The sequence below is a fragment of the Gymnodraco acuticeps genome, unplaced genomic scaffold (genome assembly GCF_902827175.1).
Source record: "Gymnodraco acuticeps unplaced genomic scaffold, fGymAcu1.1, whole genome shotgun sequence".
Taxonomy (NCBI): Eukaryota; Metazoa; Chordata; class Actinopteri; order Perciformes; family Bathydraconidae; genus Gymnodraco; species Gymnodraco acuticeps.
Genome location: NW_022989982.1, coordinates 2521803 through 2543896, shown reverse-complemented (window position 1 = coordinate 2543896; position 22094 = coordinate 2521803). Strand labels below are relative to the sequence as shown.

At 40.5% G+C, this 22094-nt stretch overlaps 2 protein-coding genes across 3 annotated transcripts in view; one reads left to right on the top strand and one right to left on the bottom strand.

Moving 5' to 3' along the window:
* The first annotated feature begins 431 nt into the window (after positions 1-431).
* Positions 432-7641, top strand: garem (GRB2 associated, regulator of MAPK1). Of its 2 annotated transcripts, none has more exons than XM_034212071.1 (6): positions 432-800; positions 1863-2003; positions 2237-2367; positions 2532-3710; positions 3865-4019; positions 4284-7641. In XM_034212071.1, the coding sequence occupies exons 1-6, from the start codon at positions 680-682 to the stop codon at positions 5137-5139; spliced, it is 2583 nt and encodes an 860-aa protein (XP_034067962.1). In that variant the 5' UTR covers positions 432-679; the 3' UTR covers positions 5140-7641. The 2 variants fall into 2 exon arrangements, with proteins under 2 accessions (XP_034067962.1, XP_034067961.1); XM_034212070.1 differs by having other exon boundaries at positions 4281-7641.
* Positions 7642-10296: 2655 nt separating this feature from the next.
* prkdc (protein kinase, DNA-activated, catalytic subunit) overlaps positions 10297-22094 on the bottom strand; it is a 28092-nt gene continuing 16294 nt past the window's right edge. The window contains 35 exon segments of the mRNA XM_034212011.1: positions 10297-10896; positions 11080-11219; positions 11484-11672; positions 11773-11974; positions 12062-12133; positions 12236-12316; positions 12538-12630; positions 12883-13103; positions 13192-13259; positions 13351-13561; positions 13651-13794; positions 13874-13961; positions 14446-14657; positions 14829-14989; positions 15125-15308; positions 15418-15611; positions 16397-16571; positions 16658-16811; positions 16883-16985; positions 17171-17279; positions 17415-17639; positions 18021-18209; positions 18347-18441; positions 18444-18484; positions 18555-18646; positions 18648-18767; positions 19037-19216; positions 19312-19443; positions 19565-19680; positions 19857-20060; positions 20151-20325; positions 20425-20635; positions 20776-20874; positions 21307-21480; positions 21906-22055. Coding sequence (XP_034067902.1) covers positions 10692-10896; positions 11080-11219; positions 11484-11672; positions 11773-11974; positions 12062-12133; positions 12236-12316; positions 12538-12630; positions 12883-13103; positions 13192-13259; positions 13351-13561; positions 13651-13794; positions 13874-13961; positions 14446-14657; positions 14829-14989; positions 15125-15308; positions 15418-15611; positions 16397-16571; positions 16658-16811; positions 16883-16985; positions 17171-17279; positions 17415-17639; positions 18021-18209; positions 18347-18441; positions 18444-18484; positions 18555-18646; positions 18648-18767; positions 19037-19216; positions 19312-19443; positions 19565-19680; positions 19857-20060; positions 20151-20325; positions 20425-20635; positions 20776-20874; positions 21307-21480; positions 21906-22055 — 5209 coding nt within the window. The 3' untranslated portion in view covers positions 10297-10691.

The following is a 22094-nucleotide window of genomic DNA, read 5'->3' as shown; positions in this document are numbered from 1 at the left end:
AGCCTATGCTAAGGGGGATGGGTTGCTGAAATATTTAAGGAGTGGCTTTTAAAGTACAGAGACAAGCAATTGGAACTATTTAAGTGTCGGTTTTTGTCATTATAATTAATTTACAAGCCTTAATGGAGCACCAGGTTGTCTTTATTTTTGCCCCTTTGTCTTGAATTTACCAGCATGCGCAACACAGTTAGATGTACAACATTACAACTTCCGGTACATACTTTAATAAATAAATTGCTCTCAAATTGACCCATTTTCAAATACAATTCCCTCTAGCGCGCTATGTTTTATATTCTAAAGGATTAGAACAACTTCACTGAGAAAGTTTGACATGTGTTTTGTGTTATTCACCCTCATATGTACCCCAATGTAAATAAAGCTTTTATTTTAAAAGAAACCAAAACGTATTTCCGTTATTCACTTAACTTCAGACTAGTTGCCCTGGTGCAGACGTCGCGAGCTAAACAAACATGTCTTTGCTACATTATAAGACTACGGACCTTAAAGATACGTAGGCAAATGCAAAGGGAAATATGCGACGATTAATAAGATACGTGCCAAACATAAAACTGTCGATGGAGAGTTGATATATTATTCAGTTGGTTAGCTTAGTGTAGCCTTTTGTGACCGTGTTTACACATTGCTAGCTAGCTTTCCAGCTGGCTAATAAGCTAGCAAAATGGACCTTGGAACAATGTTATACAACAATTTAAAAGATGTTACATGGAGCACTACGTCTTTACCATTAGATCAACTTGTGAGTGCTTATAGGTTGCCTCAAATGGCCAAGCTGGATAACGGTTAGTAACTTGCTGTCACTTCTAAGTTGTCTTTTGCTAGCTGCTACATTGCTAATTAGCAGCTAAACCTACCATAACTATTTGAAAGACAAATAGTTCCTCTTGGTTTTGTCAGCGTATCGTCTTAATTCATGTCAGAAGTGTCATATTGGTATTAGAACTGTAATGTTTAATGATGAAAGTGGCTTCACTGTCTTTTTCTGCGCTATTATATATCGTGCAGTTACAACAAATAACGACTTTTGTCAGTGTTACTTTATATGTCCTGTAACCTCTCTGCTGTCACGCTGCAGCAATGCAAGTACATGCAGAAAGTTAGAGTATAAACATTTAATGTAATAACAGCGATAATGTTTCATGTTAGGTACAATGCATTAAGGCCCGAGGAGACTGTTAGGTGTGCAACACAGTGATTACATGGACATGTGTGCATATCATAAACTGTAAAGGTAGCGTGATGCCTGATTTAGACACAGATATTCGACAATGCGTGCTTTTGATAGAGGTATGGATTAATGCATTTGTCATTGTCCATGGAGGATAATGATTGTATTGTACTGAGTGTAATGCCTTGGATTGAGTCGAAAAAGCATGTCAGGCTCAAAAGTGGTATTTATGGCATATTGTTTAATGTTTGGGATAATCCTTTAATATTTGTCTCAAACACATTTTCCTTCCTTGTACCACATTCTAATCAGGCCTATTAATAGAAAAAAAGACATGTTAAACAACTTCAAACAAAGCTATGGCCATCTGTGTTAGAGATATAATATTTAATATTTCAACAACTTTATACCAGGAATTTCACATTTTGCAAGCCGAATTATGCAACATTTACATTGTGTTTCACGGGATACATGAAGTGTGTTGGTGTTTTATAAGATAGGCCTTTATTGATCTCTAGAGGTCATGGCACTTTTATGACAGATTTTGATTGTTCAAAGGGGCAGCATCAGAAGATATTCTAAATGTTTATTAAAGAAGGTGTACGTTTTACAGTATTCCAATCTAGCATGGATTTTGAGGGATAATCAGTTTTGTCTGTTGGTTTAATTCTGTCAGGTCAGATGGTTGAAGGGCTCAGAGACAATGACTACCTCTTGATTCATTCCTGCCGTCAGTGGACAACTATTACTGCTCACAGTCTGGAGGAGGGACACTATGTCATTGGGCCCAAAATAGAGATCCCGGTGCACTATGAAGGTGAGCTGCTTCTGCTTGGATGCTCGAGGCTTTTGAATTTGCTTGACATTGTCTTTTGGTATCTTTGTATATGTCAAAACCAACACACAGGGTTGGAATTGTGGGCTTCTTGAATGATTAAATGCATTTTACATTTTAAGTTTTTTTTGATGTATCAGTGTTTAATAAAAAAATCTATCAACAATAGGTTCCTAAACCTTTCAGTTGCATTGATACGACTTTTCCTACTTCAGGTCAGTTTAAGCTACTGGAGCAGGACAGAGATGTCAAGGAGCCTGTGCAGTACTTCAACAGTGTGGAGGAGGTGGCTAAAGCATTCCCTGAAAGGGTATACGTTATGGAAGAAATCACGTTCAATGTTAAGGTATATCTCATTTCTTATAATCGATTGTTATGACTCCTTCTGAATTCGGTAGTGTCTATTCAAATGTATAAACTAAATCAAAATGTTTAAAAATGACAAGGTGGTAAAGCTCTCCTTCATTTCGTCAGCCCTTCTGATCTTTCTCAAATCTCATCTTTTCACAGATGGCTTCAGGCGAATGCAATGAAGATACCGAAGTGTACAACATAACACTTTGCACCGGTGATGAACTGACATTAATGGGCCAGGCTGAGATTCTATATGCCAAGACCTCCAAAGAAAAATCAAGATTCAACACAATTTTTAAGAAGATTGGGAAGCTAAACTCCATCAGTAAGATCGGTCGAGGCAAGATGCCCTGCTTGATCTGCATGAACCATCGCACCAACGAGAGCATCAGCCTGCCTTTCCAGTGCAAAGGCAGGTTCAGCACCTGTAGCCCATTGGAGCTCCAGATGCAGGACGGCGAGCACATCATCAGGAACATTGTGGAGAAAACCCGTCTCCCTGTCAATGTATCAGTCCCCAACAGTCCACCCCGCAACCATTATGACCTCCACCTCATTCGTGAGGGTCATCGCTACAAGTTAGTCAACATTCAGACAAAGACGGTGGTTGTGTGCTGCATCCTGCGAAGCAACAAAATTATCCCCATCCATTTTCCCTTTCATATGGCCATGCCTAGATGTATTATTCCAGAAGAGCTCTTGCAAGGAGAGCTGTGGCTAGAAACTATGGTACATCGCTGGTTCTCCTTCTGCCAGGATCAGTTTGACATAGATGACTATTCTCGTGCTGTTCGGGATGTGCGGACAGACTGGAACGACGACGGTAAGAGCCCCAAGAAAACCAGCGGGAATGGCAGTTGCGGTGGAAGCAGCGGATGCAGCAGCAGCTCCAACGGTTGTCCCAACCAAATGCAGATTCCCAGTTCTTTAACCTATGCCCGGGAGGAACTCACCCAGTCCTTCCACCGTCTATCTGTGTGCGTGTACGGCAGCAACCTGCACGGTAACAGTGAGGTCAATTTGCAAGGCTGTATGACACTGTGTGGAGATTGGGCTCTTCTGCCCTCGGATAGCATCCCTTCAGAATCTGGAGAAAATGAACACTTTTACCCCGGACTGATGGATAGCACAAACTCACAACCATCCCCCAACAAGTCTGACGTCCCCTATGAGGAGCTGTGGTTGGACCAATTGAGAGGTCAGATCCCAAAACCTTCTGTGAGTGAGGGACTTCGAGGCATCAACAATGGCTGCAGCACAACAACAGCCCTGTCATACCCAGTCACTACAGATTCGTCTCTTACTCCACCACCGGTTCCGCCCAAGTCTCAAGCTGTGAGTATAATATATTTTGCTTACAGTGGTAATCCTTAAGATTTGGTTACACCGGTGGTTTCTCAATGTTGCCCAATCTATTCATATAACATTGAATTAATTCCTTCTCATTTCACTAAATTTCACCCTCTAAAAAAATGTTTTACCCTTCTAGGTGAAGGAAGAATGCCGTCTTTTGAATGCCCCACCAATTCCTCCACGAAGCTTGAAACAGATGGCATCACTGCCCATCCTGTCTAAGCCACGGCAGCAAGACACTCGGTCTCCAAGTCCGACCCTCTCCTACTATTCTTCTGGACTCCACAACATGTAAGAATTGGCACCATTTCATAGCAATCATGTGACACTAATCACAACCAATGAGAATAAGAAAGAAAATATCAGGAAAATAAAATCACTTTGACAAAAGTAAGATTTAATACATTTAGACAATTACACATATTTGTTTAAATGGAAACTTTATGCTAATCCTTGACAGACATACATTTTTATTCACCCACATTTCTGTTTTTGAAATATTTGTTATGAGGTCTGCTCTTATACCCCAAAATATTTTTGTTTTTCCATCAGTAGTGGAGCATCTGAGCAGGAGGCCGATGATCCACAAGAACCAAGCCATGTGTGCAACCCCTGCAACTGGGTTAGATCCCACAGCATTGAGCCGAATGTGACGTGGCCAAGCAGTAGCCTGCCATCAGATGGGATGTCCTCCAGGTTGTCGTGGCCAAATAACCTCAGCGGAGGAGAATCGCACAGCATGGAGGAGTTTCTACCATCTGGCTGTCGAAGTTACTACAGCTACCCCAGAAAAAGATCCCAGAGCAGCCAGAAAGCCTGCACAGCCAGCTTTGTTGACTTTGATGGAGAGCATGCTCACAGCAGTAAGAACTTCAGGTCGCAGAAAGCCTCCGTGAATCACTTCTGCACCAAATCTTCAAGTTACCATTCAGAAATGTACAGAAACAAGCCAATAGAAGAATCTGACACAAAGCAGAGCCTCTCTTGCCCCATCCTGCCGCCGAGAACACCAAAATCAAATGCTATAAAGAAGGGCACGGATTTACTGTCAGGATTCGATGGTGACAGTGAGCAGGAAACGTCAAATTGCTCACTACCTAAACTTGAGAAGGGCACAAAAGAGATACCTCTCATCTCTACTTCATTAACTCCTAACTCTCCATCATTATCTCCCAATGCACAGTGGCAGCCACCCTCCAGTCTGGCTAATCTTTCTATTGAAGAGGTGTCCAGATCTCTAAGGTTTATTGGCCTGCCGGATGACATTGTTTCTTTTTTCGTGACTGAGAAGATCGATGGGAGTTTACTCCTGCAGCTCACTGAGGAGATTTTGTCAGAGGATTTCAAGCTAAGCAAACTGCAGGTAAAGAAACTCATGCAGTTCATAAGTGGGTGGAGACCCAAGATATAACAGTGTATGACACTAGGTCCTGTCGTAAAGCAGGGAACATCAAGCCTTCAGTATATATGCTATGCACACCAGGTCACAAAGAGTTTCTTTTCGTATAACATGAATTTATTTCCTTGTAGACATTTTCACGTCAGCTACTTAGTTATTTTCCGTAAGTGTTCATGTTATCACACCAATTCTTTATTAGGCCAACAATTGTAAAGCACTGATGTGGCGCTATTATCTTAATAATGATATTGATAAATATATATCCCTCTGTCCTTAAAGAGGAATATCACAACATTGCTATTTCCAGGATTTAAAAAACAGCACGAAAAACAGATGTTCTATTTTCACATTTAAACAAAAGTTAAACAATATTTTGATGTCTTTGCGGAGACACATTTTGACATTTGGTACCACACAACATAAAGCTTGCATGATCCCAAGCTTGCAATTATAGTTATGCATGAGTTCAGGGATATGATAGAGAATTCTGCTGTTCAAACATTTCTAAACAAAAATCAAAACAGTTGATTTAATTCACTTCTGTTGAATGAACTCAAAACCCAACAAGTAAAGATACTTAACTTGAATTTAACTTTTTCATCTTTTAAAAGAAAGGTAGAGAGGTCTTAAGCTGTACATTTCATCAGAATCTTTGAAAATTCATTTATTTTCCAATTGGCAAGAAATACTCAATGATGTTACATTTCACCCTGTAGTATCATACTGATGCACAGTTTTAAAAGAATTAAAGGAGTTGATTTTGCAGCTGTATGACCCTTTAAGTTTTTTAATACCTTTTATGTTGGATAAAACCAAATACATCAGCTTTTAATGTCAATCAGGTAAGAGTCTTTTTTTAAGAGAAAGTGTTAATTTAGTGTTAATGGCATCTGCATTCTTGTTGTGATATTCTTCTTTGCGAAGTTAGCTCTCATCAAAGGGTTCTCATGTTCTCTTATGTGAAACAAGATGTTGTTTCTATTTGATGCTTTTCTAATCTAAAGTTTAATTGACCTATATGGCTCTTTCCTTAAACCTTAAACCTCTCTACTAAAAATGGCAGAGACCTTAACAATATGATGTCCTTACTTTAAATCTAAAATGGAAACAACTGACTGGTAATGGGCCATGACATTCTACATTAAAATAGAAAATATGCATCATGCACTTTGGTAGCTCTCAGCCTAATTAATTGCTGTTAAGAAAATTAAATATATAAACCTATAAAATAGTGTCTTTGTAGAAAGTGAATGCACTACACGCCTATTCAAAACTAAAATGGTACGTCTCCTTTATTCTCATTGTATGCATTATAAGTGTCCTCTAATGCTAGAAAGAAGATAACTTTGCTGCGCCTTAACCCAGAGACCTTAAAATATATTATATTTACCTTTGGCTTAACATTTTTTTAAGTCAGTCTCTTGTCTTAGGAATATACTCTTAACATGTATGTATTTTCCCCATAGCCTGAGAGGCATAGGTCAAATTGAAAATGATCTGATAAAATGACATTTTGTTTTTATTGGTACCAATCTTTGTTTTATTTAGCCTTGATTCAGAGTTGTATTGTATTTATGCAGTATTTAACACAAATATGCAGAAGAGTTATTGTTATCAGACTGTTGGTAGTGCTGATATATGAAGGTGCCTCAGCAAAAACAGCATGTCTGCAACCCAGGTCCTGTTGGCTGTTGTTTTTTCCCCTCTGTCACTTTTTGCAGTGGGTTGTTACATATTTTACTTGATATTTTGTATTTGTTATGTTAGTACAAATGTGATTTTTATATAAAAAAAAGTAATAACTAACGGTGAAATGATTTGTATTGAGAAAAAAGCTTTTGTTCAAATTTCCTTTTTTTATTCTGTACCATTTACGTTCTACTTTGGTTTGTAAATCCATGTATTTAAATAACACATGGCAACGCAGGGAGGAAAAACCCTGCAAGCCTCAGTTCGACTACATAGAAAATGACTAACAATTTGAATGAGCAAAGTTTTCAGGTGATTTTCCAGATTTCCTTGTTACTTTGTCCCCTTATTCGAATGGGATTGGAATGTGTCCCATGACCTTATTATTCTATGGTGATTGATGTCTTATGCGATAGCCATGTCGACCATGGTAGTAACAACAAGTGAGTGACACAAAGAAATGGAGTATTATGCACATTGAATTACCACAGCGGTAATTCCAGAGAAAGTCCAATTTGTACTTGAATAATTCTGAGTAAACTGTGAACACACTACAACAAATGACCTAGCTCTGTAAATACACCATCATCAAGCTTTTAACACTAATAGCTATCTGATAATAATAACGTCTGTCCCCCTCGATCGGGGATGTATGAATGATTACCATCTCTGTGCACAAACAAAATAACTAACACTTGTTTTGATCAAATTTGGAAAAGTAAAGGTCAACATTACTGAAATATTGAGTTTAATAGTTATATTTCAATTATACTGTTTCCCTATTTTAAAAATGGTATTATCTATTAAAAAAATTGATTAACTGACGTTTGTGTGTGTGCGTGGGTTTTTAGGCCTGTTCAGTTTAGCACAGTTCATGTGAAATAAGTTCAAGATTGCACCTTTGATATAGCTACCAGACCTGGATAAAGTATTAATGCTTTAATTACATAATCATAAACTGTACAAGGTGTTCTCTGTAATCTCTTAAAACAGTTGCATTCCAAATGGCCTCAAAGATATTACATCTCATAACATATTGCAGAAAGCCCTCAGCAGAACTCTGGAGGATTTGAGTAACTTATTGCAGATCCTATCTGACGAAATTCGAAATCAGTTAGTGCTTCATCAGTTCTGCTTTCCCTCCCCCGCTGTTTCCTGCCTTACATCAAGCAGGTTAACGTCTCAGTTAAAGGTAACACCAGTTCTGCTTTTTGTATGGCTCAACTTTACAGAAGTTTATATTTGAAGCCTTAGAGAGTCCTAGAGGTTGATCCAGATGACCTACGGCGGTAACTTGTCTCATAATCACAGACAATGATATCAATTAGTCCTATACATTTCGAGTTTTCCTTTTAGATGTTTTACTTTGCCTTACAAGGATTTATTTATAGTTTTACATTTACATCTGATTTCAGGGCAAATGTACTCTCACACATACCCCCTGTGGCTTTATGTGTATTCTTTTTGGACTCCCAATCTTGTGTGAAGAGATTAGCTATCTGTTGGCTCTAGTGCAATGTCACTGACCTAATGCACCTCAGCAGAAGTACAACAAATGCTTCCCATTTCACACAGCCAAGCGTTACAAAACAAATGCTAATTACTAGTACATGGAAGGACAATTTGCTTTTGTACAGTTTGTTCCACTTCAATACTTTTGTAGACAGTTGGGGACAGTTAATGGACACTTTCTGTAATGCTATCATGGTAAAGGGATGTCATAAAAACCCTGTCTGGCATTTAGAAAGTATTTTGTGTCCTGTAGCAAAACATTTAGGTGTTTATTATAGTTGAATTCAGAATGCGTTTTATTATTTCACTTTATTGTATACGGATTAGGATCAGGAATAGGATTATTTCAGGTCAATAAGGGTGTGGCGCAGTGGTTTGGACCGCTGATCACAGGTTCAATCCCACCCTGACCGCCACTGCAGAAAACATGCCATTGTGTCCTTGGGCAAGACACTTCACCCTAAATTGCATGTATTAATATATGTAATATGTAATGTAAAGCTCTTTGAACACTTGGAAAAGCACTAAAATAAATACCATGAATTAATAACGTCCCTCCTTCTGTTCCACTGTATAAGGCAAAGCCACCCCTCCAACTCCATCAGGCCAAATATGGATACAAACTGCCTTATCAATGAGGTGGGACTGGTCAGTTTTCTATAAAGACTCCAGATCTGAAACCATCTCCAAAACTTAATTGAGCTCCTAAATAACCAACAACTCAACTCTCCGACCATTCCGAGGGCCCAGCGCAGCACCAGCCATCAGCCTTCTGAGCATCCATTCCACGGGCAGATCAGCGCTCTAAGCCTCCTTCCAGGTCTGTTGTCTATGTTGAGAGATTAAACATTTTGTTAAAATGTTGAGTGTCATGTTGTTGTGTCTATAAGTGAAGCTCCTAATCTGAAAATGTGACTATTGAAGCATGGACGGACAAAGGAGAACGCTAGAAATATTTCAGATGTTGGTTTATAATCATCGATATGTACTTATACACATAAAAGTTAATTACAGTTATTGTCATATTGTTTGTATGTTGTCAGTCATGTGAACTCCTGGCCTGCTGTTACTGCTGTTGATGTCCTCCTTCCTCCCTGTCCTTAGCGATCCACCAGACACTCTGATGGAGGGCATGAAAGTGGAGGCAGAGAAGGGAAGTGTGAAAAGATAAAAAATTGGTTTAAGAACAATTATTAATAATTGGAGAGGTACTTGTTGCTAATATAGAACCTGTACCAATAGTTGGGGGACAGATTGCTGGAGGGATTAAATCCATGCTGTTGCTAGCACCACAAGCAGACCCAATTCATGTTGTTTACTCTGACATTAAAGCTCTTGATGTTAAGCTTGACTACTTTCGTGCGGAAATGAAATGGGCAGCTGGTGTCTACCAAATTCCAGTGAACAACATAGAGAAAGCCTGGTATACATACACAGAGTTAGTGTCTGGTTATTCTAAAACTACTAGCTCAGAAAAGGAGGCACTCAAAGAGACTTTTCTCACACATTATAGCCAGTACGCAGACAGCACTTTGGACTTGCACCATCTTTTGACAGCTAAACCATCCTCCCTAACTCAAAACCTTGGGGATGTTCTGGCTGATAGTTTAAAATCATGAAAAATATATCAAAGTCAAGTTTTTGTGTTTGAATGAACTTATGTGTAAAGGCGATATGTAACATAGGTCTTTGTGTGACCTATGTTGATGTCATTATTGTCCATACAAATATTGTGTAGACTTGCACAAGTTTTGAGCTTGAGCCTTGAATTGCTAGCCAATAAAATATTGTTACAAAGTCACTGCTCCCTTAGCTTCTTTAAAATGCTTTTTAAAATGATGGTTAAAGTTTTTCGTGCAATGAAAAATGAATGCATTTGTTGTATCGTACAAATCTAAAATATTATGTATTTTCCCAAGTTCACAATATTATAAAAGTTTAAAAATAGACAACCCAAGTGATAGTATATTTTTTTACATCAGCATCTCACATTTATTTTTTTGTTCAAACTGAAGTTACAAGACAGAAATAAAGGATAGTAAAGATTGGTTCTGTTCCAGTAGAATTTAAGTGCAAGGAATTGCCAACATCAAAATATGCCCTTATGTTAAAACAAGAATCTTTAATTGTACTATTCTCAAATTACATTACCACACAAACATTTTGAAATGTTATGAAAGTGGCCAATAATATGCTGATACTGCCAAATCCTTTTCATATTTCAAAAAGTATCTTTCACAGGTACAAAAGACAAAACATTTGACCTTACAAGGATATTTTTTTAAACAATGTTCCCCAATTTCCTTTTCCTACACATTTTCCAAAGTCTGTGCGACTATCCAGCAATGAGTTGTGAAAACCAATCACATCCATGGTTCCCAGCCCTGCCAAACTCTGCCAAGCACATTTGGGTCCATGGCTTGGTCCAGCAGACAGTCCACCTGCTTCTCCACTGACAAGCCTGCAGCTGGAAGCTTAGCACGGATGTTGTGCTCCTCACTCCCCAGGGCCACAGACTGGAGCCCTGGGAAAGAAGCGTCCTTCTCAAAGCCCAGCTTCAGCTCCTCACTGACAATAACAAAACAACATCCAATCACACACATGTCCAATTCAAATTATGCCATTTTGAAGGCTCAAAAAAGCCTCTGAAACAGAACTTAGATAATAAAATGTAATTAATTTGGTCTAACATGAATGAAATCCTATTAAGTGGTCTAACGTATTGTGATGATACTGTATATGATTATATACCTGGTTATAGCAGCTGGATTTGCTCCTTCTAGTTTTCTTCTGGCAAAGTTCACCTTCTGCAGGGGGTACCAGTTGATTTCTTTGGTGTTCACGTCTTCTGTCCATGTGCCTCCTTTCTTCAGCTGTTTCAACTCAAAGTTCTGTAAGAGAAACATCATTTGTAGTTCAGTTTGTTAAGTGTGAAGTATTAGAAAAAGGTCTCCATTTCATGTTTGTGTCAAATATTACAACTCTAGAGACGATCACCCCACATATTCTGTCTATCACACATTTAAGTTCCCAAACAACCCCAGAGATGATCTCCTATACTAATGCCTTATAATCTGCAGTTCACTTGTTGCACAGTGACAAATCAGAAATTCAATGTTTAATAGGATCTTTTCGAGGGAGGAGTGATTGGTTACCTTCCAGTCCAGCGAGGGCTCCTTGACGAACACATCCATGGTGTTCAGCAAAAGGTCTGGCTCAGCTCTGTAGGCTCGGAGGGAGTGTACCATGATGCTCTGGATCAAACCCGACTCCTTCAATGGTTGCATTAGATTCACAAACTGCTGTGTCAGCCGGAATGGCATGAGCTCAGGCACAGGGAGGAACTGTGAGGAAATACAATTTATTTATAATAGGTCAGGTCACCACTTTGGTACCGACTGAAATATTTCAACATTCATTTGAAATGCAACAAACAAGAATAACCTGTGTGGCTGAACCGAATGCATGACCAAAGTCGATGCCGATCATGCCTCCTGTTTCCATGTTGATCATGAAGTTGGAGAGATGGCGGTCTCCAATACCTAGAATCCAGTGGCTCACACAGAGCAAGGCATGCGAGCTGATGAAGTGTGAGCGCAAGGAAAGAAAGGCCTCAGGGCTGTTGCACATCTTCAGGAAAGCTCTCCTGCGAAATTGAAAAAGAGAAGAAATTGAGTTATGTTGTGAAATGATGTTATAATGAGCAGTTTTATTTAATACAAATGAAACTTACTTCAGGAGATCGCTGGGTACATGCTTCAGCACTTTGGAAAAGTTGTTGACCGTCTCATTACGTTTGGCTTTCCTGACAAAGGATAAATATGCTGTAGATCATGGTTGTCTGATATTTCACATTTGACAAAACTTTTAAGTTTCAGGATAAAAAATGAACACTCAGGAAACTTACTTGTAAGCTAAACCATATAGTGCTATACCACTTTTATCTTTACTCATGGTTTGAAGCCATTTATTGTAATCTTCGGCACACCTTTAAAAGAAGAAAGACAATAGTTTAGTTTAGTGTTATTGTATTTTATATTTTCTTTAGACCTTAAAACCTTAATTACGATATACAGTATCTTGGATCTCAAATTCATAATATTTGATACAAATATATATAATGTGGAAAGTTTAATAGCTCTGAAGATTTAATTTCAACTTAATCACTCAAGACATCTAAGTTATAAGAGTGAAATATAAATACTGTACCTTCCTGCTGTGTCCCGTTCAGCGTCAGTCATTGTGTTCTGCAAGAAGTCTTTCAGAGTACAGGTATTCTCCATCCATTCAATGAGGCCAATTCTGTAAAGGCAGTGAGGATGGCAAATTAAACTTCACTGAACAATACTAGTATTATTTCAATTTGTATTAGAAAATATAATCGTTTTTGTATATCTAGACTTTGTGCTGTTTTTAATCTCTTCCTTGCTCGACCCCGCTACCAAAGAACATGAAAACAACCATGATCTAGTCCTACTTCAATTTATGTAAAGATTACATGCATTCAATTCAACTGGAAGAACAGAGTAATGGATAAGCAGAGAAGCCCACTACCTTCTGGTGATGGGAATGACTTGATAGGTGCGCAGCTGCATGCCTCTGTTGGTGCAGGCCGCATCGTGACTCAGAAGAATGTTCATGACAACAAACAGCTGCTCGATGCGTTGGTCCTGACGAAGGTCCTCTCCACCCTTCACCAGGAAGGGGTGGTCCCGTTCATCATCCCCACGGATGATCAGACGTTTGGGTTTGCGAAGAGAGGACATCACCTTTACCTGCGGGGCATAAAATCAAGCTAATGTACCGACCTTAAAAAAGGGTTAGAAAACTATTATTTTACAGTAAATGTCAAAATAAACATACCCTTTCGTCAAAGCCTGTTATTTTTGCATGATACTCTGGCAAAGGTTTGGATCTGCCATCATATTGTCCTATAACGACAGGAAAGAAAAACAGCTTTATCAGCCAACAGATTAATCAACACCTACATTTAGAGAGCTCAGATTGCAAGTTTAAACTGACCTGGTATCTCTAGCTCATTGTTGAATGTGTCTGCTTTAAATCTACTCAGCAAGGGCGAGTATTCCTTCAGATTCCCTGGTGGGTCATTTGGGAATTGACGCATGGATGATGCGAGTTCCTCCACCTGCCGCACAAAATTCTTCTCTTTCCTCTTCTCAAACAGTTTGCTGCCGTTAGGTCCCAGTAGTTTCTCCACCTCTTTGGAAAATTTCTGTGAAATAAACAAACAAATGACGTTGAATAGTGCATTTGTGTAGAGTAAACACTTTTGCTATACGAAAGGGATCAAAGAAAACAAGCCTTGATGAATCTTGTGCGAAACTTTCCATGACGGCCCATGTCACGATCCCCGAGGGAAGAGAGCATCTCGTCATACATGTTGGCCATCTGCTTCTTGTCAAAGCTTGGTCCTTCCAATTCATTTTTCACATAGTCCCACCAATCCTGTGTGGGCCAAATGACAATCATCAGGTAAAGACAGGTTAATAACCAGGGGCCGTTTGGTTAATTCATCGTCACTTACCTTAAAAAGCATATCAGGGTTTGTTAGCTGCTGCAGTGCATCCACAAAGTTTTTCACAGCTTCTCCTTTATCAAGCATGCTCATGAGCCTGTAAGTGTAAGTACACACACACACACACACACACACACACACACACACACACACACACACACACACACACACACACACACACACACACACACACACACACACACACACACACACACACACACACACACACCACACACACACACACACACACACACACACACACACACACACACCACACACACACACACACACACACACACACACACACACACACACACACACACACACACACACACACACACACACACACACACACACACACACACACACACACACACACACACACACACACACACACACACACACACACACACACACACACACACACACACACACACACACACACACACACACACACACACACACACACACACACACACACACACACACACACACACACACACACACACACACAATAGTAATTTATGTATATTAAAGTGTCTTTTTTAATTCTTCCCCAGAATTTATTTTTGGTAGTTTACCTGTTGACAAATTCCTGCTGCCTGAAGCCTGTAGCAGAGTCCTCAAACTGGTAACATTCTCTGCTGATCATCAGAGCGTAAACCAGTGCCTGAGGGTAGCACTCTGCTATCTGCCCAATGCAATGCTGCACGGCCACTGCTTCGGGCTTGTCCAGTAGGGCAACCATTTGGCTAATCCAGCCAATCAGCATCCAGCATGGAATAGACATCATCTACACACAGAAACAGATGTTTTAATATGGCTTTACTTCAATTCTGTTTGAAATCATGCGGGGAAAAACAACCTTTCTTCACAAATTCAAGATAACAGAGTCAAATTATTGATTTTTAAATGATAATTTTGTTTTCACACAACATGACATCCCTGGTTTTAAGATTCTTACCTCTTTTGTTATGAGGTCCAGTGTCTCAGAGGGGTACAACTCTATGATCTGCAGCAGACGTGGGAACTTGAGTCGAGCTTCCTCTGAGTTCATCTTCAGTGCTTTCATCATGCTCTCCACTACATGAACAGGCAGCGACAGCAGGTCTGGAAATTGGCTTTCTGTAACGAAACGCAAAAACATTACAAGTTCGATCACTGGGTTACGGTTGCATGAGGGCATGAAAAAACGTAAACAGTAAATAAAGTGTCCTCAGAGTATCCTTTGCAAACCATTAAGCTAGTATTATGTCGCACCAGTATCTTTCTGCTCCTCCTCCCGCAGCAGCTTGTCACAGAAGTTAGCCAAAGCCATGTATGTCTCAATGATGCTGCTGCTCTCCACACAGTCCTGAGTATAAGACTGGAGCTCTTCATCAGCCTTTCTGGTAGCATCACACAGCAACTGCAATGCTTTTAGCTGCAGCCCCACTTCCACTTTCTGCAGGAAAAACAGTTTTTAGCAAATCATTATTTTTAACATACAACACATTTTTGCACAAGACATACTGTACATTATATGTTTTAAAACATATAAGAAGGATACCTACCTTTGGATCTGCACTGGGCCAAGCATATCCAGAGAGCTGCGCAATTCTCTCTGCCTTCTCAGCTTCAATAGTTCCCAGCACAGAGGGGCTCTTGCTTACAGCCGTTGCCAGGATGTCGAAAGACGTACCCTGGAGTATCTTTTGGAATCTGAATATTTTAGCTGTGGCGTTCTGACAGTCATCCTGAAGGTCCTCTGCAGAAACAAAAGAGCTGACATTAAAATACAGGCACACTTTTCAGCATTTCACAGCAACTTAAAGGTGGGGTAGGTGATTTTGGAGAAACCAGCTCGAGTGCGCTAGAATTTGAAAATACACAACCGGAACAAATCTGCCACTTCCTCACAGAGCCCCTCCTCCAACGCACACGAACGCGCACATGACCAATGAGGGCACGAGATAAGTTTGTGCACAGATGGAAAGCTGACAGGCAGGTAGGCCATCCAGTTACTTTAGCCGGGCCGGCTCAAATGATTGGTCGTGCTTTTTACAGCGCCACAGCTTCCACAGATGACATTTTTTTATGGATTTTTGGTCAAAGCACTTCAGATATTCATTGCTATCGGGATGTTAAGAGCATTCCATGGAATATAACAAAAAGTGTATCTCGAGCCGGTTTCTCAAACTTACCTACCCCACCTTTAAGTGAAGTTATACTTGAGTGTCATTGAAATAATCTCAACAATGTCATACGCTGATTACTTTATATGCGTTACTACAACTGACTAACTAACGCACAAACTATAAATAGCGTCAAAAAGTGTAAAACTAAAATAAAAAAGTGTCTTTTAGTTGAATGCCTCCAAGGAATGGCCTTACAAACTTGAAATGCTGATATTAATAAGTAGACACCCTGACTTGTTCAATTACTACAATGTTTTAAACAGGAACAAATGCTAAAAATAAAATGCTTGAATGCTGTTGATTCTCAGTTGTGTTATGGCAAAGACTTCACGCAGGAGTTATTTCCCTTGCTTACCCAGGAGTGGGACAATCTTCAGCACTGTACTGATTTGCTCCACAGGACCCTGGGCCAGGCTGTGTTTATGGTTGCAACGGCTATAGCTGTGGACCCACCGCAGCAACCAGCCTCTGTTTGCTTTGGCCTCTCCGTGAAGTTCCTTCAGCAGCTTGGTGGCCACAGGAAAGTTATTCTGAAAACAACATACATGTTCCAAATTGAGTGTATGGTAAACACGTGATAGCACAAGAAGAATAACCTCCACAGCTGGTTCCTCACCTGCTTCCACGCGCTGTCGGCCATTTGTAGCTTCATGTTGAACTTGCACTCATTAACTAATGTGTCAATGTCACCTTCTGAGTCGTCCACCTCCATGCTGTCACTGGGAGCGTGGACCCTTAGCTTTTCCCTGATCTTGTCCAAGAAGAAACATCTGAAATGTGGAGATCAAATGTTACACATCATTTGTTTTCTGATCATTTACACAAAATGTTCCTTTCTTACCGAGATGTGATGATATCATCCCATAAGTTAATTGGATCCGCTTTAGCATCAGGGTACCGCTCAGTCCACAGTCGGATGAGCCGCTTTAGGGAGCTCACAGACACTAATGAATGAAAATGAATAAGGTATTGAAGAGTGTGGAAGATTGTTTTCAAAGTATGTAACGAGGTCAGCTGTAGTGAGATTATACTACAGGGTATTACTTTGGATTAAATAATAAGCCTGAGGGGTCGTTTTTTGGGGATATTCGCAGTTTTTTTTGTTTTAAAAAAGGTAGCATCTGCTCACCCTCTTCTCTAATGAACAGTAGGAAGTCCTGGATTTCAGTCAAAGCCTGCACTGACTGCAGGATGGTCAGCCGACTTTGAGTCAACAGTGTATCCACACTGGAGTAGTTCTGTAAGAGGCAAAGACATTGAATGCACTGCCACTTCCAATATTTTCGAAGTATGAATTCTAAATACATACACATTATACTGTTCAGTAAAAACGTTTTGTGTTGCTTTTGAAGTAAGAATGAATAACAGCCGACCTGCATGAAGAGCTGCATGGCGTAGTTGGTGTAGTATTTTGCGCGGTCATAGTCCTCCTGCAGGATGTAAAGTAAGCTGAGCTCTTGGCTGTAATGACTTTCCAGCAGCTTTTTGCGCTCCTCCACCTTCATAGCTTTGTCGATGAAGGTGAGAAGAGTTTGGTCCGTCTCGCCCAGCTGCAGCTGCTTCAACATGCTGCGGATCATGTGCTGCAGGTACATGTCCTGGCACCAAAGCAAAGATACTATTAAGAAAAGCTGTGGTGCATAGATTTGGTACTCACATGTAGTTTAACGACATTGTCATTGTGCTTTGCATAAACTTAAATGACATCTGAATACCATTGATTTCATAATCCTCCGATTTGCTAAAGAAATCTTTCTTCTTTTGGGGTCAAATGTAACCTTTGATTACCATCGCATAATTGTATTACTAAAAAGGACTAAAGATTCTAAGAGGTGTATCTGTAATGTAGGTTTTCATTTCAAACACTCCCTCGCTGCAATTTAAACAAGAGAAGAAGAATAGCATTTTGGTCAGAGTCAAACTTGCAGGATGTCAACTTCTTGGTACATTCCTTGAATTTGAAAGGTCAGATGTATTACCTGGTAGAGCGGCTCAGACCACATCTTCTCCAGGTTGGGCGGGGAGCTTTCATCTATGTACACAGTGGAGCAGTACTGGAGAGACTTCCACTCAGTCAGATGACTGTAGGCCTCCATTGCAGCGATCTCCCAGAAGTCCTTCTCGGAGTCCGTGGGCTCATTATCACTCCACAGCTCAGTGTTGAGAGCCTGCCAGTATGGAGCGAGTGTACAAATGATCAATACGTTTCACACACAGCAGGTAATCAAGGTAAAACTGAACCAATCCACGTGCCTAGACATGTTAAATAACCACTATAGATGTATTGTATTGGGAAAAACTATACCTCATTGTAAAGCTTAACAGCTTCTGCATAGTCATTGTTGGCTTCAGCTTGAAGTGCATCACAGGTGATGGACTTGGTCCCAACTTTACCACCAAGATGCCACGCACAACATCAAAATCCTCCAAGGATCTGTAAAGCCTGGAAAACAAAAAGCATTTTTAGCACTTAACCAAATCACCTAAGACCATTAATTACAACAATGTATTACCTTGCAAGGTGGATCCATTTGTTGGTATCTGGGGGGATTTCTTTGCGTCCTCGGGAGCGCTTGGCAGAAGGCTCTTCGTGGCCCCCCCCCACCCTGCAACAAGCTCTCCTCCAGCAGCAGGATGCCCGACGGCTGCTGGAGGCTCATCAGGCAGGTGGAGCTGATGGCTGCTGGATCCAGCTGATGGAGCTCCTTATGCTGGTGGCACATGTCCTAACAACACAAGCAGGATTTAAACTCAACCCATCAGCTTTCGGCCTTAGGGATGTCGTTTTAGGGTTGACATTGATAATCAAGTTTCAAAATACCTTCAGTATGAGAACTTGCAAGGGAATTTTCTAGCTTTGTTCTCATTGGTCATTAATACAGTGTAATTATGACCAATAGATCTTCCATTTTAGCCTTTTAAATGTCATTTTTCAGATTTAAGACTGCCATAAGAGTTAACATATTTAAATGATTAATTATTCTCAATGTCTTACCTGCACACATGCTATAAATGGAGGGAAGCAGAGGGAGCTTTTGCTCAGGAATGTATTCATGTTGCACCGCAGCTCCTCTTTAATCCTCCCGCTCTCCTCTCTTGGTTTGAGTGTTTCCATTTCTTGAAGGATTCCAGCAAACAGGGAGCTGAACAGCTGCTTGGCTAAAATCGGATCTCTCTGTAGGACCACACAAAGAAAGGGAAAAGTCAATTAGCTGTGGTTAAAGTTGTCCTTTTTCCGGGCAAGGGCACAGAGACCTCTGGCAGTCTAACCTGGGCTAGTGCTTGGAGAGGGGCGATGAGGCTGCTGTACGGGATCTGGACGTCTGGAAAGTCTCCCACTCTGTAGTTACGGTAGAGAGTCACCTGAGCCTCTTTTTTTAGCCTCTGATCAGCTTTGTCTTCCTGTAGGACACCAAACAGAACCATTGATGGTTATAGACACTGGCTGTATTAAAATGAGTAGTAGTAGTACAATGAATTTGTGGTGCCATTCAATCTTCCACAAAGGTTGCAGGTTTATTACCTTTTTCTGTCTTTGATGTCGGATCTCTTTTTGTGCAAAATTCAAGCTGACTTTCTCCTGATCCTTGAGAAATCGGCGTCTCAATCTCAGGATGTTATTACGTTGCTCGTTTGCAGCTGTTGACAAAAAAGATTCTCATAAATAGAATTTCTATCAACATAAATACTCATACTGCTCATGAGGTTTTCGACACAAGTTATTTCAACTTGATTATATGACCCAATATTTCTATATTAGAACATACTTATGTTACGTATTTAAAAAGGTGGGTTTATCCTTTTAAAAGACTAACCTTGTGTGCGGCTGTCCACCTCATCTGTTGATGCAGTGAGCCGCCTGAGGCCAAATCCTTCTCCTACTGGCCTCCTCGCTGCAGCCTGCCTCTCTGATTTCTTATCAAACACGATCAATGACGACAGAGACTCAGAGCCAAGGGTGTAGTCTGCTAGTGTATCCACACTGCTGCCCGTCAGCCAGTTATATGCTGTACGTCGACCTGGGGAAAAATCAATTCAAATATATCTGGTACCTCGCATGCCTCGATCATGAGTTATGCTTCAATACCAGGATATTCAACTCTATGTACCTGCTGTTTGAGTTTGGCTGAACTCCAATGAAGTCTGAGTGGCTCGGACCTTCCCCTTTATGCTTCCAGACTGCGTCGCTGACACACTCTCAGGGATTTGAGAGCTTTGGGTTTCAACAAACATGGGAGTCATTACTGTACTCCTGAAGCGCCAGTTGGAATCAATCACATAGTCCTAGAGAGTGAAAAACCCATCACACTCATCAGTTACAAACAAATTCAATCTTAAAATGGAAATCTTTGAGAGACATGAATGCTGCAGATTTCTACGGACCTGGAAGGTACACTCTGACAGTGGATACTCAAACATGTTTCGTTTAAAGTCGGGACTCTGGCTGGTCGTTTCCAGCAGCAGATTGGTAGCCAGGCTTAAGAAACACTTTTCTATTTGACAGGAGTACAGAGAACCAAGCACTGCCATCATTCGCTCAAGGGTCGCAGTGGGAAGGCGCTTCTCCTGGCTCCAGAAGTTCCGAACATAAAGCCTGAAAACAGAATGGAAGAGGGGTGTTTGTTAAAAAAACACTCAATACTGTATGGTGGAGGGTTCAGGACACACTTCTTCTGGGTTATATAAGAAATGATAACATACAATTAAGGCAAGTGAGAAATATTGGGGACTTACTGAAGGCCTTGGTTTTCTTCAGATAGTCCCTGAAGTAAAGTTTCTTTAGCTGCATTCAAGACCTCAACCGAGGTGTTGTCTTCCATGCTCTCTGCATCACTGGACGGATAAGAAAAACAGTATATCATTAAAGACCACATGAACTCTGTACACACACACACACACACACACACACACACACACACAACACACACACACACACACACACACACACCACACACACACACACACACACACACACACAACACACACACACACACACACACACACACACACACACACACACACACACACACACACACACACACACACACACACACACACACACACACACACACACACACACACACACACACACACACACACACACACACACACACACACACACACACACACACACACTAATGCAGTTTAAGAGCATAGAGCAATATAACACGAGTCATCATGGAGGATTTGCACATTTGACTAGTTTTGCCACCTGGAATGCATTTTTACCCACATTTAGTTTGAAGCCAAAAAGGCTCACAGTACCTGTAGTTGTCCTGGATCCACATGAGGATGTCATACATCCTCTCTCTGCACACTGGGGAAGGGTGGGACACAAAAGCTGTCACGGCTCCCAGGAGCTCCTGAAGCTCAACTGGAGTCAGGCGGGCCGTGATCTTGTGGATGATATCCAGACAAACTCTCTGCCTCGATTCATCCCTGGAGAGATGTGCAGACACATGGGTCAGCAAAAAAGAAATAAAAACCATTCACATTTGTGTCACATCAGCTAAATAAAGGACTCCCTGAATGGTACATCTCTTTGGAGTCTCTGTATTTGATTCTCACAAAGGAACTGGATGTACTGTTTTTGTGTGAAGCCGGTTATTTAAAAAGTATTTAGGTTATTGAGAGAGCTCTGTTAATAAATCATAAAAAAACAAATGTCTAAATAAGTGATAACTAAACAAAATGACAACACATTGCTGCACTGTATGAATACTATACATATTGCCTCCTGTACCCGTTTAAATTCCCAGAATCATTAGAATCACTGAATACTTATAATAATAGGCAATCAGGCTTTATTAAAACAGAAAAACAATAAACATGCAAATCATGGAGAGCCGTATGGTTAGGATTACCTATGGCTCATCATCTGAATGAAGCCTGTGGTCTTTAGATGAAGAAAGATGTCTGGGATGACATCAGCTCGGCTCAGCACACACTCCAAACATTGAGTCTTTAAGATGCCGTGCAGCTTCGGCAGAAGGGAGAACACAAAGTTGACAAATCTGAAAAAGTTTAAATAAAACTGCCGTTACAAAAAGCCC